Genomic DNA, 17836 nt, shown 5'->3' on the forward strand with positions numbered 1-17836 from the left:
TTGAGTAAAAGGAGAAGTACTCAGATCTTGTACTCGAGTAAAAGGAGAAGTACTCAGATCTTGTACTCGAGTAAAAGGAGAAGTACTCAGATCTTGTACTCGAGTAAAAGGAGAAGTACTCAGATCTTGTACTTGAGTAAAAGTAGAAGTACTCAGATCTTGTAGTAAAAGTAGATGTACTCAGATCTTGTAGTAAAAGTAGAAGTACTCAGATCGTGTACTTGAGTAAAAGTAGAAGTACTCAGATCTTGTACTTGAGTAAAAGGAGAAGTACTCAGATCTTGTACTCGAGTAAAAGGAGAAGTACTCAGATCTTGTACTTGAGTAAAACTAGAAGTACTCAGATCTTGTAGTAAAAGTAGAAGTACTCAGATCGTGTACTTGAGTAAAAGTAGAAGTACTCAGATCTTGTACTTGAGTAAAAGGAGAAGTACTCAGATCTTGTACTCGAGTAAAAGGAGAAGTACTCAGATCTTGTACTCGAGTAAAAGGAGAAGTACTCAGATCTTGTACTCGAGTAAAAGGAGAAGTACTCAGATCTTGTACTTGAGTAAAAGTAGAAGTACTCAGATCTTTTAGTAAAAGTAGATGTACTCAGATCTTGTAGTAAAAGTAGAAGTACTCAGATCGTGTACTTGAGTAAAAGTAGAAGTACTCAGATCTTGTACTTGAGTAAAAGGAGAAGTACTCAGATCTTGTACTCGAGTAAAAGGAGAAGTACTCAGATCTTGTACTTGAGTAAAAGTAGAAGTACTCAGATCTTGTAGTAAAAGTAGAAGTACTCAGATCGTGTACTTGAGTAAAAGTAGAAGTACTCAGATCTTGTACTTGAGTAAAAGGAGAAGTACTCAGATCTGGTACTTGAGTCAAAGGAGAAGTACTCAGATCATGTACTTGAGTAAAAGGAGAAGTACTCAGATCTTGTACTTGAGTAAAAGGAGAAGTACTCAGATCTTGTATTTGAGTCAAAGGAGAAGTACTCAGATCTGGTACTTGAGTAAAAGTAGAAGTACTTAGATCTTGTACTTGAGTCAAGGTAGAAGTACTCAGATCTTGTACTTGAGTAAAAGTAGAAGTACTCAGATCTTGTACTTAGTAAAAGTAGAAGTACTCAGATCTTGTACTTGAGTAAAAGTAGAAGTACTTAGATATTGTACTTGAGTCAAAGTAGAAGTACTCAGATCTTGTACTTGAGTCAAAGGTAGAAGACTCAGATCTTGTACTTAGTAAAAAGAGAAGAACTCAGATTCTTGTACTTGAGTCAAGTAGAAGTACTCAGATCTTGGACTTGAGTAAAAGTAGAAGTACTCAGATCTTGTACTTAGTAAAAGTAGAAGTACTCAGATCTTGTACTTGAGTAAAAAGTAGAAGTACTTAGATATTGTACTGAGTCAAAGTAGAAGTACTCAGATCTTGTACTTAGTAAAAGTAGAAGTACTCAGATCTTGTACTTGAGTAAAAGTAGAAGTACTTAGATATTGTACTTGAGTCAAAGTAGAAGTACTCAGATCTTGTACTTAGTAAAAGGAGAAGTACTCAGATCTTGTACTCGAGTAAAAGGAGAAGTACTCAGATCTTGTACTCGAGTAAAAGGAGAAGTACTCAGATCTTGTACTTGAGTAAAAGTAGAAGTACTCAGATCTTGTAGTAAAAGTAGATGTACTCAATCTTGTAGTAAAAGTAGAAGTAACTCAGATCGTTACTTGAGTAAAAGTAGAAGTACTCAGATCTTGTACTTGAGTAAAAGGAGAAGTACTCAGATCTTGTACTCGAGTAAAAGGAGAAGTACTCAGATCTTGTACTCGAGTAAAAGGAGAAGTACTCAGATCTTGTACTCGAGTAAAAGGAGAAGTACTCAGATCTTGTACTTGAGTAAAAGTAGAAGTACTCAGATCTTGTAGTAAAAGTAGAAGTACTCAGATCGTGTACTTGAGTAAAAGTAGAAGTACTCAGATCTTGTACTTGAGTAAAAGGAGAAGTACTCAGATCTTGTACTCGAGTAAAAGGAGAAGTACTCAGATTCTTGTACTCGAGTAAAAGGAGAAGTACTCAGATCTTGTACTCGAGTAAAAGGAGAAGTACTCAGATCTTGTACTTGAGTAAAAGTAGAAGTACTCAGATCTTGTAGTAAAAGTAGATGTACTAAGATCTTGTAGTAAAAGTAGAAGTACTCAGATCGTGTATCTTGAGTAAAAGTAGAAGTACTCAGATCTTGTACTTGAGTAAAGGAGAAGTACTCAGATCTTGTACTCGGAGTAAAAGGAGAAGTACTCAGGATCTTGTACTTGAGTAAAACTAGAAGTACTCAGATCTTGTAGTAAAAGTAGAAGTTACTCAGATCGTGTACTTGAGTAAAAAGTAGAAGTACTCAGATCTTGTACTTGAGTAAAAGGAGAAGTACTCAGATCTTGTACTCGAGTAAAAGGAGAAGTACTCAGATCTTGTACTCGAGTAAAAGGAGAAGTACTCATATCTTGTACTCGAGTAAAAGGAGAAGTCTCAGATCTTGTACTGGAGTAAAGTAGAAGTACTCAGATCTTTAGTAAAGTAGATGTACTCAGATCTGTATAAAGTAGAAGTACTCAGATCGTGTACTGGATAAAAGTAGAAGTACTCAGATCGTGTACTTGAGTAAAAGGAGAAGTACTCAGATCTTGTAACTCGAGTAAAAGGAGAAGTACTCAGATCTTGTACTTGAGTAAAAGTAGAAGTACTCAGATCTTGTAGTAAAAGTAGAAGTACTTCAGATCGTGTACTGGAGTAGAAAGGTAGAAGTACTCAGATCGTAGGGTACTTGAGTAAAAGTGATAATACACTCGATGCTGGTACTGAGTCAAAGGAGAAGTACTCGATCAGTGTACTTGAGTAAAAGGAGAAGTACTCAGATCTTGTACTTGAGTAAAAGGGAGAAGTACTCAGATCTTGTATTTGAGTCAAAGGAGAAGTACTCAGATCTGGTACTTGAGTAAAAGTAGAAGTACTTAGATCTTGTACTTGAGTCAAGGTAGAAGTACTCAGATCTTGTACTTGAGTAAAAGTAGAAGTACTCAGATCTTGTACTTAGTAAAAGTAGAAGTACTCAGATCTTGTACTTGAGTAAAAGTAGAAGTACTTAGATATTGTACTTGAGTCAAAGTAGAAGTACTCAGATCTTGTACTTAGTAAAAGTAGAAGAACTCAGATCTTGTACTTGAGTCAAGTAGAAGAAGTACTCAGATCTTGTACTTGAGTAAAGTAGAAGTACTCAGATCTTGTACTTGAGTCAAAGTAGAAGTACTCAGATCTTGGACTTGAGTAAAAGTAGAAGTACTCAGATCTTGGACTTGAGTAAAAGTAGAAGTACTCAGATCTTGTACTTAGTAAAAGTAGAAGTACTCAGATCTTGTACTTGAGTAAAAGTAGAAGTACCAGAGTGTAGGAATACTCTGTTACAGTAAAAGTCCTGCATTCAAAATGTTCCTCAAGTGAAAGTAGAAAAGTATTCTCATCAAAATATAGTTAAAGTCGCGACAGTAAAAGTAGTCGTTGTGCAGATTGGTCCATTTCAGAATAATATATATGATATGTTTTATAATGATTGATCATGAAAGTGTTCTCAAAGCTGGTAAAGGTGCAGCGAGTTTGAATGACTTTGTATACTGCAGGGTAGCTTGTGGATTTACTCCAGGTGGAACTAAAGTCTGATTTAACACTTGATTATATTTCACATCATTCATCCACATCTGTGAAGTAACTAAAGGTATTAAATACATGTAGGAGTAGAAGTACACCATGTACCTCTGAACTGTAGTGGAGGAAAAGTACACCATGTACCTCTGAACTGTATTGGAGGAAAAGTACACCATGTACCTCTGAACTGTAGTGGAGTAGAAGTACACCATGTACCTCTGAACTGTAGTGGAGTAGAAGTACACAGTAGCATAAAATAGAAATACTCAAGTAAAGTACCTCAACATCGTACTTAAGTTCAGTACTTAAGGGATAAGGCTAAGATTAGATGAGACATAAGTAGGTGATATTTTAGATACTTTGTATAGTTTAGAAACTATATTAAAGTACTTTTATCGTGAGAAAATATAACCAGAGATAAGAGAAGAGTTGGGATTAAATGAAAGTCTGTGAGACAAAATGAGACGTTGACTGAGTTTAAATAAAGTGAATTCAAGTGAAATGAGAGAAGGATTTGGTCTCCAGATGACGAGAGCCAAGCAGACTCTGTCAGGTCCGGATTATGAAATCCTACTTTAAAGAGGACAATAAATACCGTTCGCAGATATCAGACACATGGTTGGAAAATCTGTCGTCCCAACATGAGTCTGACTTCTCCACCAACTTTCCTGGAAACAAGTGGAAGGTTTTCTCACTTTCCCAGGAAACTTCTGACAGACCACAGTAAATAAATCCTTTGGATCCACAGACGGACCAACAGGGTCCAATCTGTCTCTACCTGAGGCGTCCAAATACTGTCAGAAGCTGGAAACCCCTTTAAAGTCCTATAAATGATGTTTATAGTCATTCAATTTTAAGATCTATCGACTTATTTCAATATGACGTTCTCCAGTTCATTACACGGTCGTGAGTCTCTGCTTTTAAACAGAAGTTTAGCCAATCTGTCATCTTTAAATTTCCACTGAAACACAAAATATTTTAAATACATCGTTCAAAAGTTCCGCCAGCTACAGGAGACGCTCTCTTGCTGAGACAAAACAAACCAGTGGATCCAGTACAAACCTTCATTTCTCCCAATAGTAAAAAAAACAGTGACAAAAGTCAACAGATTAAGAAGATTTCGACAGACCAGTTCAAACTGGTTTCGAGAGAGAATGTGAGACCAGTAAAGACTGGTTTCAATAGACAAAGAAGGGCTGGTTTCTATCGATGGTGTTGGACCAGTACACGCCTGTTTCTATAGCTATAGACAGGCCAGTTCAGACTGGTTTCAATTGAGAATGTTAGACCAATACAAACTGGTTTCTATAGTTTCAGGCAGACCAGTATGGACTGGTTTCAAATAATGGTGTTGGACCAGTACAGACTGGTTCTATAGGGATTGTAAGACCAGACCAGGACAAACTGTTTTTTATAAGCGTAAGCAGAACTTTACAGACTTTTTTCCATAGACAAAGACCGATTGGTTTCCGACCGATTGTTAGACCAGCACAAACTGGTTTCTATAGATAATATAAGACCATCAGACCTCTTCCTTTGGAAGAAGCCAAACAAATACAGACTGGTTTCAAATGATGGTGTTAGATCAGTATAGACTGGTTATATAGGGATTGTAAGATCAGACCAGGTCAAACTGGTTTCTATAGACGTAAGCAGAACTTTACAGTCTGATTTCTATGGGTGTAGACACACTGGTTTCTATGGTTAATATAAGACCATATAGACTGGTTTCCATTGATGGTGTTGATCAGTACAGCCGGTTCTATAGGGATTGTAAGACCAGACCAGGACAAACTGGTTTCAATAGACGAAGACAGACTGGTTTCTATTGATGGTGTTGATCAGTACAGACTGGTTCTATAGGGATTGTAAAACCAGACCAGGACAAACTGGTTTCAATAGACGAAGACAGACTGGTTTCTATTGATGGTGTGAGACCAGTACAGACTGTTTTTTGGGTGGATGGATATTGAACTGGGTTCCTCACCACTGGCGCCCTCCGGCCTCGTGCTGCTGGACCGTGTATCCAAACTGGTTTTCTTTGGAGCCGGAGAAGACCTTGAAGTTCTTCGTGTCAAAGTTGAAGCAGAGCTGAAGATCTGAAACCCAGAAGAAGAAGAAGATCAGCACATCAATTTAAAACAATATTTATTTATTATTAAATCTATGATGGAATATGGAATGAGACGACTCCATAAAGCTCGCCAATAACTATTTTGAGGAAAGATGCAATGCAGTTTTTCAACAATTAGACAATGAAACGGCAATTGACATTTTATTTTCAAAAATCTGTTCTCAGAATTCTGAGAATAATTTTCTTTTTCCCCAAAAAACTCGGAACTTTGAGAAAAAATCAAATGTTGACTTTTTTTTCAAAGAATCTCAGAATCCTGAGAAAAAAATGTAGTACTTTTGGTCAGATGTGGCTTTTATCCTCTTCCATACATCTCATCAAGGGGTCATTCAATAATAATCAGATTTTAACTTCCCAAAGAGTCTCAGAGACGTTCTTGTTTAAATGCCTCAGTGTCTTTGAGCCAGGCACTAAAGTCATACAGCCTGTGACCCGGCCGTGACCCCTGACCTCTGCAGTATTTCCTCTCAGTGTCTCCAAACAGCTGTGGGATTTAACTCAACGATCGGAAAAAACTCTGCAACCCGTGCGGCTCAGAGCCAGCGGTGACGAATCTGTGATGAATGAACTTCTGAGGCCAAAAATAAGAGAGCAGTGACGTGTACGTTAAATAAACTCTCACTTTAAAGAGAGACTCTTTTTCCACAACTTCTTTTCACAACAGAGAAGTACGGTGGCTGACAGGGTCAAACACGACCCGAACCTCTTCCATCAGGAGAAACGCTGCACCAGGGGACACTAAAGAGTGACGCACACAGCTGGGAGACCAGGGGACACTAAAGAGTGACGCACACAGCTGGGAGACCAGGGGACACTAAAGAGTGACGCACACAGCTGGGAGAACAGGGGACACTAAAGAGTGACGCACACAGCTGGGAGACCAGGGGACACTAAAGAGTGACGCACACAGCTGGGAGAACAGGGGACACTAAAGAGTGACGCACACAGCTGGGAGGGTAGTCCACAGTTAAGCAGAATAAAGCAGGATTTGAGCTCCACGCCGCTGTTTGCTCTCTCTTCAGACTCAGGATCACAGCAGACATGTCGTCCCCACCGAAGGAGAAAATGGAGAAAGTGGAGACCAAAGGAGGACACCTCCCTGTAGTAAAGGCAGGAGGGATGAGGATAGTGCAGAAGCACCAGCCGGTTGCTGCTGCTGCTCCAGAGCCTGTGCCCAAAGCTGATGAGGAGGAGGATGAGGAGGAGTACGTCAGCAGCAGTCCACCAAAGGTTCCCGTGATTGTGTCTGGAGTGGTGACAAAGGGCGATAAGGACTTCACCCCCGCAGCCGCTCAGGTGGCTCATCAGAAGCCCCAGCCGTGCGTCTCCAAGCTGCCCGCCTCGCAGCACATCAACCAGCCCATCCACCAGCCCCGCAAGTGAGCTAGCACCACGACGGCTGTGCTAACTCCACCCACCGGCCTCCCCTGATGGAACACATACCATGAAGATGTTTCCCCACCAGGCACAGATCTCCTCTCAGTAACCACGGAAGTTGTTGTTTGTATTACATGTAAGAGGAATTTATCAGCAACAGAGCTTAATGCCAATACAGCCATTGTAGAAGTCCCACTCGATTCCTCCCCCCGCTGCTCTGTTAGTTCTGCACTTTTGTGTCCTCTCCTTAAGAGGGATGGTTGTCTTAAGGTGGTATACATGGAGGATGGGACTTCTACAATGGCTTTAGTTCAAGGATTAAACATAAATGAAGAAATCTGAGTCTGTGGGGGGACTCTCACTGCAGCGATGTGCCAACCGATACCGCATCTACCAGCCCATCACAGCAAGCTATCAACCAGGCCTACTAACCAACCAATCACCTGCAAGTGATGAGCCTACGCTCCCGCCTTATACCTAAAATCTCCACAGACCAAAAGAACCAATCCACAAATCACAACCAGTATTATATTATTAACACAAACCAAAAAGAGCAGAACTTCTATATTGCAAAACTCAGTGTGTTGTCATAATGTACGGCTACTGCATAGACCAGAGAGGTCAAATAGATAATTATATGACAACTATAACAAATTATTAGCACAGACACTGAGGTTAGCTGCACTAAGTCCATTTGACCATTTCAATAACTCTTATCTTTAGATAAAGGTAATCTCCCTGCAAAAACATTCCATAGAAATAAATATATATATATATATATATATCAGAAATCTATATCTGTCTTACAAAATATTGATACACACAGGCACACACCACCCTTTTCCTTAAGCACCCATCCCCTTACACTCAAGTGTCATTTGTTGCAACACTAATGTTCAGGTTTCGATGAAAGAGAGAAATTAATAGATGTCTTGCCAAGAAGGAATTGATTTCCTATGTTGAGTTTTATTTTTTGTTCTCTTGTTATTTTTCTTGAGTAAATTGTTCAAATTGTACAAATCTATGAGTGGAATGAGGTATTAGGTGTGGTTGAAATGGTAAATAAAGATATGGACTATCTTAAAAAAAAAAAAAAAAAAAAAAAAAAAAACACAGCTGGGAGACCAGGGGACACTAAAGAGTGACGCACACAGCTGGGAGACCAGGGGACACTAAAGAGTGACGCACACAGCTGGGAGACCAGGGGACACTGAAGAGTGACGCACACAGCTGGGAGACCAGGGGACACTAAAGAGTGACGCACACAGCTGGGAGACCAGGGGACACTAAAGAGTGACGCACACAGCAGGGAGACCAGGGGACACTAAAGAGTGACGCACACAGCTGGGAGACCAGGGGACACTAAAGAGTGACGCACACAGCTGGGAGACCAGGGGACACTAAAGAGTGATGCACACAGCTGGGAGACCAGGGGGCACTAAAGAGTGACGCACACAGCTGGGAGACCAGGGGACACTAAAGAGTGACGCACACAGCTGGGAGACCAGGGGACACTAAAGAGTGACGCACACAGCTGGGAGACCAGGGGGCACTAAAGAGTGACGCACACAGCAGGCAGACCAGGGGACACTCAAGAGTGACGCACACAGCAGGCAGACCAGGGGACACTAAAGAGTGACGCACACAGCTGGGAGACCAGGGGACACTAAAGAGTGACGCACACAGCTGGGAGACCAGGGGACACTAAAGAGTGACGCACACAGCTGGGAGACCAGGGGACACTAAAGAGTGACGCACACAGCTGGGAGACCAGAGGACACTAAAGAGTGACGCACACAGCTGGGAGACCAGGGGACACTAAAGAGTGACGCACACAGCTGGGAGACCAGAGGACACTAAAGAGTGACACACACAGCTGGGAGACCAGGGGACACTAAAGAGTGACGCACACAGCCGGGAGACCAGGGGACACTAAAGAGTGACGCACACAGCCGGGAGACCAGGGGGCACTAAAGAGTGACGCACACAGCAGGCAGACCAGGGGACACTAAAGAGTGACGCACACAGCAGGCAGACCAGGGGACACTAAAGAGTGACGCACACAGCTGGGAGACCAGGGGACACTAAAGAGTGACGCACACAGCTGGGAGACCAGGGGACACTAAAGAGTGACGCACACAGCTGGGAGACCAGAGGACACTAAAGAGTGACGCACACAGCTGGGAGACCAGGGGACACTAAAGAGTGACGCACACAACTGGGAGACCAGGGGACACTAAAGAGTGACGCACACAACTGGGAGACCAGGGGACACTAAAGAGTGACGCACACAGCTGGGAGACCAGGGGACACTAAAGAGTGACGCACACAGCTGGGAGACCAGGGGACACTAAAGAGTGACGCACACAGCCGGGAGACCAGGGGACACTAAAGAGTGACGCACACAGCTGGGAGACCAGGGGACACTAAAGAGTGACGTTCAGGATTACAAAGCAACTGTCTCTGTTGTTGGAAACTTAACTAAAATGGTCTTATTTGAACAATGTGATCACATGGTTCCTTCTGATGTTACTGCAGATCTGCTGTAAGCTAGCTAGCTAACGTAGCTAACCTAGTCATTTCAGATATACTGTAAATGAGACTCAATATATTGTAAGATTCCTGTGCTATGCTGCATACAACACGTGTCTATTTTAGGTTTTAAAAGCTGCAGTCAACAGTTCTAGGGCTTTTATTGTTTTGCTTTTACCCACTTGGTCATTAAAGCACTGATGGTCATTTATCAGAAAAATCATTTGTTCAATATTTTGTCAAGGCACCAAAAGTCACCCCAACCCAAAAGAATATCAAGATATTGTATTTAGTTCATAATGTATTAATAATGATGTCCCTTTCCATGGCCTGGCGTCTGCAGAGTAACTGAAAACAGATTCGGCAGCAATGAGGATATTCTTGTTAAAAGGGAAAGAAAAGTCTGTGATGTTTTTGGAAAAAACTCCAAATCATTTGCAGAATTTGGAAATAATACGTTTAAAGATGGAAGTAATTTAGTGCTCGATGTCAGCAGCGTCTGTGTGACTTCCTGCAGACGGAGGACAAAACGTTTCCTGTATCAGCTCTGAGGTTTTATATCAGTATGTAGTGTCTCTACTTTAAAGAGTCCTCTCCTGCTGATGTTCAGGTGTATATCAGTATGTAGTGTCTCTACTTTAAAGAGTCCTCTCCTGCTGATGTTCAGGTGTATATCAGTATGTAGTGTCTCTACTTTAAAGAGTCCGCTCCTGCTGATGTTCAGGTGTATATCAGTATGTAGTGTCTCTACTTTAAAGAGTCCTCTCCTGCTGATGTTCATATCAGTATGTAGTGTCTCTACTTTAAAGAGTCCTCTCCTGCTGATGTTCAGGTGTATATCAGTATGTAGTGTCTCTACTTTAAAGAGTCCTCTCCTGCTGATGTTCAAGTGTATATCAGTATGTAGTGTCTCTACTTTAAAGAGTCCTCTCCTGCTGATGTTCAGGTGTATATCAGTATGTAGTGTCTCTACTTTAAAGAGTCCTCTCCTGCTGATGTTCAGGTGTATATCAGTATGTAGTGTCTCTACTTTAAAGAGTCCTCTCCTGCTGATGTTCAGGTGTATATCAGTATGTAGTGTCTCTACTTTAAAGAGTCCGCTCCTGCTGATGTTCAGGTGTATATCAGTATGTAGTGTCTCTACTTTAAAGAGTCCTCTCCTGCTGATGTTCATATCAGTATGTAGTGTCTCTACTTTAAAGAGTCCTCTCCTGCTGATGTTCAGGTGTATATCAGTATGTAGTGTCTCTACTTTAAAGAGTCCTCTCCTGCTGATGTTCAAGTGTATATCAGTATGTAGTGTCTCTACTTTAAAGAGTCCTCTCCTGCTGATGTTCAGGTGTATATCAGTATGTAGTGTCTCTACTTTAAAGAGTCCTCTCCTGCTGATGTTCAGGTGTATATCAGTATGTAGTGTCTCTACTTTAAAGAGTCCTCTCCTGCTGATGTTCAGGTGTATATCAGTATGTAGTGTCTCTACTTTAAAGAGTCCTCTCCTGCTGGTGTTCAGGTGTATATCAGTATGTAGTGTCTCTACTTTAAAGAGTCCTCTCCTGCTGATGTTCAGGTGTATATCAGTATGTAGTGTCTCTACTTTAAAGAGTCCTCTCCTGCTGATGTTCAGGTGTATATCAGTATGTAGAGTCTCTACTTTAAAGAGTCCTCTCCTGCTGATGTTCAGGTGCATATCAGTATGTAGTGTCTCTACTTTAAAGAGTCCTCTCCTGCTGATGTTCAGGTGTATATCAGTATGTAGTGTCTCTACTTTAAAGAGTCCTCTCCTGCTGATGTTCAGGTGTATATCAGTATGTAGTGTCTCTACTTTAAAGAGTCCTCTCCTGCTGATGTTCAGGTGTATATCAGTATGTAGTGTCTCTACTTTAAAGAGTCCTCTCCTGCTGATGTTCAGCTGTATATCAGTATGTAGTGTCTCTACTTTAAAGAGTCCTCTCCTGCTGATGTTCAGGTGTATATCAGTATGTAGTGTCTCTACTTTAAAGAGTCCTCTCCTGCTGATGTTCAGGTGTATATCAGTATGTAGTGTCTCTACTTTAAAGAGTCCTCTCCTGCTGATGTTCAGGTCTATATCAGTATGCAGTGTCTCTACTTTAAAGACTTCTCTCCTGCTGATGTTCAGGTGTATATCAGTATGTAGTGTCTCTACTTTAAAGAGTCCTCTCCTGCTGATGTTCAGGTGTATATCAGTATGTAGTGTCTCTACTTTAAAGAGTCCTCTCCTGCTGATGTTCAGGTGTATATCAGTATGTAGTCTCTCTACTTTAAAGAGTCCTCTCCTGCTGATGTTCATATCAGTATGTAGTGTCTCTACTTTAAAGAGTCCTCTCCTGCTGATGTTCAGGTGTATATCAGTATGTAGTGTCTCTACTTTAAAGAGTCCTCTGCTGCTGATGTTCAGGTGTATATCAGTATGTAGTGTCTCTACTTTAAAGAGTCCTCTCCTGCTGATGTTCAGGTGTATATCAGTATGTAGTGTCTCTACTTTAAAGAGTCCTCTCCTGCTGATGTTCAGGTGTATATCAGTATGTAGTGTCTCTACTTTAAAGAGTCCTCTCCTGCTGATGTTCAGGTGTATATCAGTATGTAGTGTCTCTACTTTAAAGAGTCCTCTCCTGCTGATGTTCAGGTGTATATCAGTATGTAGTGTCTCTACTTTAAAGAGTCCTCTCCTGCTGATGTTCAGGTGTATATCAGTATGTAGTGTCTCTACTTTAAAGAGTCCTCTCCTGCTGATGTTCAGGTGTATATCAGTATGTATGTCTCTACTTTAAAGAGTCCTCTCCTGCTGATGTTCAGGTGTATATCAGTATGTAGTGTCTCTACTTTAAAGAGTCCTCTCCTGCTGATGTTCAGGTGTATATCAGTATGTAGTGTCTCTACTTTAAAGAGTCCTCTCCTGCTGATGTTCAGGTGTATATCAGTATGTAGTGTCTCTACTTTAAAGAGTCCTCTCCTGCTGATGTTCAGGTGTATATCAGTATGTATGTCTCTACTTTAAAGAGTCCTCTCCTGCTGATGTTCAGGTGTATATCAGTATGTAGTGTCTCTACTTTAAAGAGTCCTCTCCTGCTGATGTTCAGGTGTATATCAATATGTAGTGTCTCTACTTTAAAGAGTCCTCTCCTGCTGATGTTCAGGTGTATATCAGTATGTAGTGTCTCTACTTTAAAGAGTCCTCTCCTGCTGATGTTCAGGTGTATATCAGTATGTAGTGTCTCTACTTTAAAGAGTCCTCTCCTGCTGATGTTCAGGTGTATATCAGTATGTAGTGTCTCTACTTTAAAGAGTCCTCTCCTGCTGATGTTCAGGTGTATATCAGTATGTATGTCTCTACTTTAAAGAGTCCTCTCCTGCTGATGTTCAGGTGTTTATCAGTATGTATGTCTCTACTTTAAAGAGTCCTCTCCTGTTTTTGGAGTAAAGTTTGTTGTGAAAGATTCTTCTTCCATAACGTGTGTCAGAGATTGTTTTGATGATCATCATCCAGCGTACATTCAGTCTTTTTATTATTTTCTTAAGTTATATAAAACTATTTCATGTCCCTGAGTGTTCTTCAGAGAACAACCCACTGTTCGGTCTGAGGTTTCTGTGAAGCTTTGCTGCCAGAAATAATATCATCTCAGTCCTGGGTTTGTTTTGAGTCGTGAAGAGACACATGGGGGGAGTTTAAGAAAAGTAATCCACACTAAAGTTTCCATTTTCAGTTTAAGTAAAAATGCCGTTAAATTAACATTATTAAACTTCAATTCTAATTGTATTTGTTATGATACATTCATTCATTCATTTAATTACAAATATTTCAATTCTTTAAGTATAATTATTATGATTTTTTTATATATTTCACCTCTTTTTACTGACTTAAATCTTTTAGCCAGCATCAGTCAATTATAACTAAATCTATAAAATACAAATATTCAGTAACTTTTACATTTTAAGCCTTTAAATGCCAATTTGTTCACATTGTGCGTTTTTATGAAAACATATATTTCATAATGTTTTGTTATTGTAATGTAATTCTATGTTTTGGATTTGTAAATTATTTATTATTATTTATTATTTATAACTGCTATAAAAATATTATATTTGAATTTAGTTTTTTATACCAACTTCAGTTCTGATCACCAAATATTAATTTATTTTCAGAATTATTAATTAAATGTGACCATTAACTGCCAGCAACGTTTCATAATGTAAATAATAATAATAACCAGGTTTTGCCTAAAATGCAAGTGATGCCAGAAAACAATATTTCTGTTCCTCAAAAACGGTATAATTCCTCCAGAAATCTGAGAATCAAACAGAGCGTCAGACGGGAGGGACAGCTTTGTTTCTACAGAGCTCTGACGTCACGTTGTTGTTTACGTCACGTTGTTGTTTACGTCACGTTGTTGTTTACGTCAGGAGACATCTTGGCCCTTTCTCATTTCACTAATTCCCCTCCTCGACTCCTATCCTCGACTCCTATCCTCGAGACTTAGTCCCGCCCACAGGAGATGCAAGCGGAGGAGCCGAGGAGGGGAACCGAGGAGAGAGGAACCGAGGAGAGAGGAGGGGAACCGAGGAGAGAGGAGGGGAGCCGAGGAGAGAGGAGGGGAAGCAGCAGGCGGTTAGAGAAATGAGAACTCCTCTCCTCTGAGCGGTCATTTTAAAGAGACGTCCATTAATGATGACAGGAGGCAGAGCAGCCCTCTGTCTGATGGGCAGATGTGTTCATGACCACTTATATATTTACTTTGATTCATTCACAGTGCGGTATAATGAGACAATAACAGGCTACACACACACACACACACACATATGTATATATTTATATAAATATATACAATTTCAGAATCAAACAGTTACAGAGCACTCTCATAATAACGTAACACTATCAGAGACTGGATATATCGGAGGACCGAGGAGTCGAGGAGTCGAGGAGTCGAGGAGTCGAGGAGTCGAGGAGGGGGGAATTGATGAAATGAGAAAGGGCCCTTGTTTACGGGCGTCATGTCCTCGTTGATATATCTTATAAACAATATCAGAGTCACGGTACTCATACTATATCTTTCTAGAAACACCACCCCTGTTTATATGAAATGTCAATGATTATTAAAAACATGGATTTTGATGCACTTTTGAAAAAACAGACAACATGTCTTTGTCTCAAAAGTGAGAGAATGTCTCAATCTGGTGGAAAATATAAAAATAAATCAATGTTGGAGCCAAGGCTCTAGATCAGTGCTTCTCTGCTGCGGCTTTCACACCAGCGCTTTTCCCTTTCTAGCTCCTAGCGAGAGCTTTTCTGGTTCAGCTCCGGTTTCCCTTTTCAGCTCCCGCTCTGTTCACACCGCCCAGCTGCCGCTGCTGCGTCATGACGTCACCGTTTACATCGCTGATTTTCTCCCACAACAACAACGGGCCGGGGACTGCGTCGGGTCGATGATCGTGTTGCTTTTAATCATACGAAGCCAGATTAATTAAATAACGACTTCTCCAACCTTATACTTTTCTCCAGAGTGCCGTGGTTCATTGTTTATTAATGTGTTTCATTTACCGACCGCTGCAGTGCTGGCTGCTCTTCCACGGGAGTTTATTCTCCCGTTAGCTCCGGGTTAGCTCACACGGCTCTAAAGTATTCACTGTCTGACTGTCACACAAGCAGCTGATACATATCCCCAGTTCCCCTTAAGTGGGGAGGTGGGTTTAGTTTCCTGCACGCCTCGACGTAAGAGAGACGTAAGCGACGCCGCCTCTTAGCTCCGGAGTCTTGCTTCTAGACCGACAATTTTTTGGAGCTGGAAGTGAACCGGATTCCGGAGCTAAGAGGCGGCGCCGCTGCGGTGTGAACAGGAAAAAACTGTACTTTTCAGCCTCTAGCTCCGAGCCGGCGCTGAAAACGCGTTGGTGTGAAAGGGGCAAAAGAGTGGTCCGCGGACCACTGGTGGTCCGTGAGCGCCCCCTAGTGGTCCGTGAGTATATTGGTAAAATTTCACATTTTAAATAAATAAATACATTTAAGTCTCCCGCACTCTCGCGGGAATATCTCCGCAATGGAGCGTGCTTAAGTTTCACTTTTGATTGCATGATACAGCCCAGCGCAACACCTACGTCACACATGTTGCCACTTCTTTACCATTTTCAGGCGATTTGTAATCTGTTCTAGAAAAACGATGTGTTTTGGGATATTTGTGGAGTTAGGTGGTCCGTGAGTGTTTTTTTATCCTTGGTATGAAAAAGTTTGAGAAACACTGCTCTAGATGTACAGCTGATATAATAGGAATAGATAATAGCTTTCAATGGGGATACACACTTTATTACTACACACTGATTCCAGAGGCTGTTGTTAAATGTTATATCCTTGCCAAAAGGAAAGCAAATATTTACAAAAACAGCTCAAATAATATAATGTTTGGGGATTCAGAGCCTGGAGGGACACATGTGTTTGAGAGGTGACTAACCCCGTCCGTGTGGGACCTCCGGGTGTTGAAATCAAACTAACCAGTCACCACATAACAGAACAGGAGCCATGTTTTCCTCCTGAGCCTCCTTCATCTTTCTAACCACAACAACAACACGGTGACTGATGTGTTTCTGCTCCAGTTTAACGATCCGCCTAACAGCCACAAAATGTACATTTCCTGGAGAAGAGACTGCTCCAGGGAAACATCCCCAACCTGCAGCCATCACATGAAAAAGATCATAATGCTTCAGCTTCAGTGAAGCATAATTCAATCAGAGCGAAACAGGAAGTCATCTCTGGTTTCTTCCGCTGGGATTTGGGAGCTCTTGTTTGTGAATTTTCCAGTTTTTGCTCTAAATATCTGGACGGTAGTGGGCTGCTCGTCAAACACCAGATATATTACAAAAGCTCTTCCACTGTGTCATTCCTCTCACTGTGGAACCGTTAAATGAGATGTAGGCGCAGAGGATGGCGTATTATAACGTTCTCAACATTCAGCGTCAAAATGCAAAAAACAAGTCCTCCTGATTTGTTCTGATTGTTCTGATGTTTAAAGTTTGATTTGAATCTTAACATATATATTAATATATAGTATAATATTTTGACTAATGTCATTTATCATTTATTCTCAACATTCAGATGTACACGCTATGTAGCATTTTTATTCTCGACATCCTTCTTGACAAGTTTGACTTCTTTCGACATATTTATTTGAATACCATCATCAACTCTATTCTCAACATCAACTCTATTCTCATCATTGACTTTATTTTTGACATGGACTTTATTTTTAACATTGACTTTATTTTCGACATTGACTTTATTTTTAACATTGACTTTATTTTTAACATTGACTTTATTTTTGACATGGACTTTATTTTCGACATTGACTTTATTTTTAACATTGACTTTATTTTTAACATTGACTTTATTTTTAACATGGACTTTATTTTCGACATTGACTTTATTTTTAACATTGACTTTATTTTTAACATTGACTTTATTCTCGACATTGATTTTATTTTTAACATTGACTTTATTTTTAACATTGACTTTATTTTTAACATTGACTTTATTCTCGACATTGACTTTATTTTCGACATTGACTTTATTTTTTGACATTGACTTTATTCTCGACATTGACTTTATTTTTAACATTGACTTTATTTTCGACATTGACTTTATTTTTGACATGGACTTTATTTTCGACATTGACTTTATTTTCGACATTGACTTTATTCTCGACATTGACTTTATTCTCGACATTGACTTTATTTTCGACATGGACTTTATTAATTGAAAAAAATGTCCAAATTGGGATTAAGTACTTCTTATCTTATTCTCGACATTGATTTTATTTTTTAACATTGACTTTATTCTCAACATTGACTTTATTCTCAACATTGACTTTATTCTCGACATTGATTTTATTTTTAACATTGACTTTATTTTTAACATTGACTTTATTTTTAACATTGACTTTATTCTCGACATTGACTTTATTTTCGACATTGACTTTATTTTTTGACATTGACTTTATTTTTGACATTGACTTTATTTTTTGACATTGACTTTATTCTCGACATTGACTTTATTTTCGACATTGACTTTATTTTCGACATTGACTTTATTTTTAACATTGACTTTATTTTCGACATTGACTT

The 17836-nt window shown here is 40.1% G+C and overlaps 2 protein-coding genes across 2 annotated transcripts in view; one reads left to right on the plus strand and one right to left on the minus strand.

Moving 5' to 3' along the window:
• LOC117496418 (integrin alpha-11-like) overlaps positions 1–17836 on the minus strand; it is a 60428-nt gene that overhangs the window by 41225 nt on the left and 1367 nt on the right. Inside the window, 1 exon segment of the mRNA XM_034148081.1 lies at positions 5657–5768. Coding sequence (XP_034003972.1) covers positions 5657–5768 — 112 coding nt within the window.
• Positions 6761–8276, plus strand: LOC117496419 (death-associated protein 1-like). The gene has a single exon (XM_034148082.1). The coding sequence runs from the start codon at positions 6845–6847 to the stop codon at positions 7184–7186; it is 342 nt and encodes a 113-aa protein (XP_034003973.1). The 5' UTR covers positions 6761–6844; the 3' UTR covers positions 7187–8276.

The sequence above is a fragment of the Trematomus bernacchii genome, unplaced genomic scaffold, assembly GCF_902827165.1.
Source record: "Trematomus bernacchii unplaced genomic scaffold, fTreBer1.1, whole genome shotgun sequence".
Lineage (NCBI taxonomy): Eukaryota > Metazoa > Chordata > Actinopteri > Perciformes > Nototheniidae > Trematomus > Trematomus bernacchii.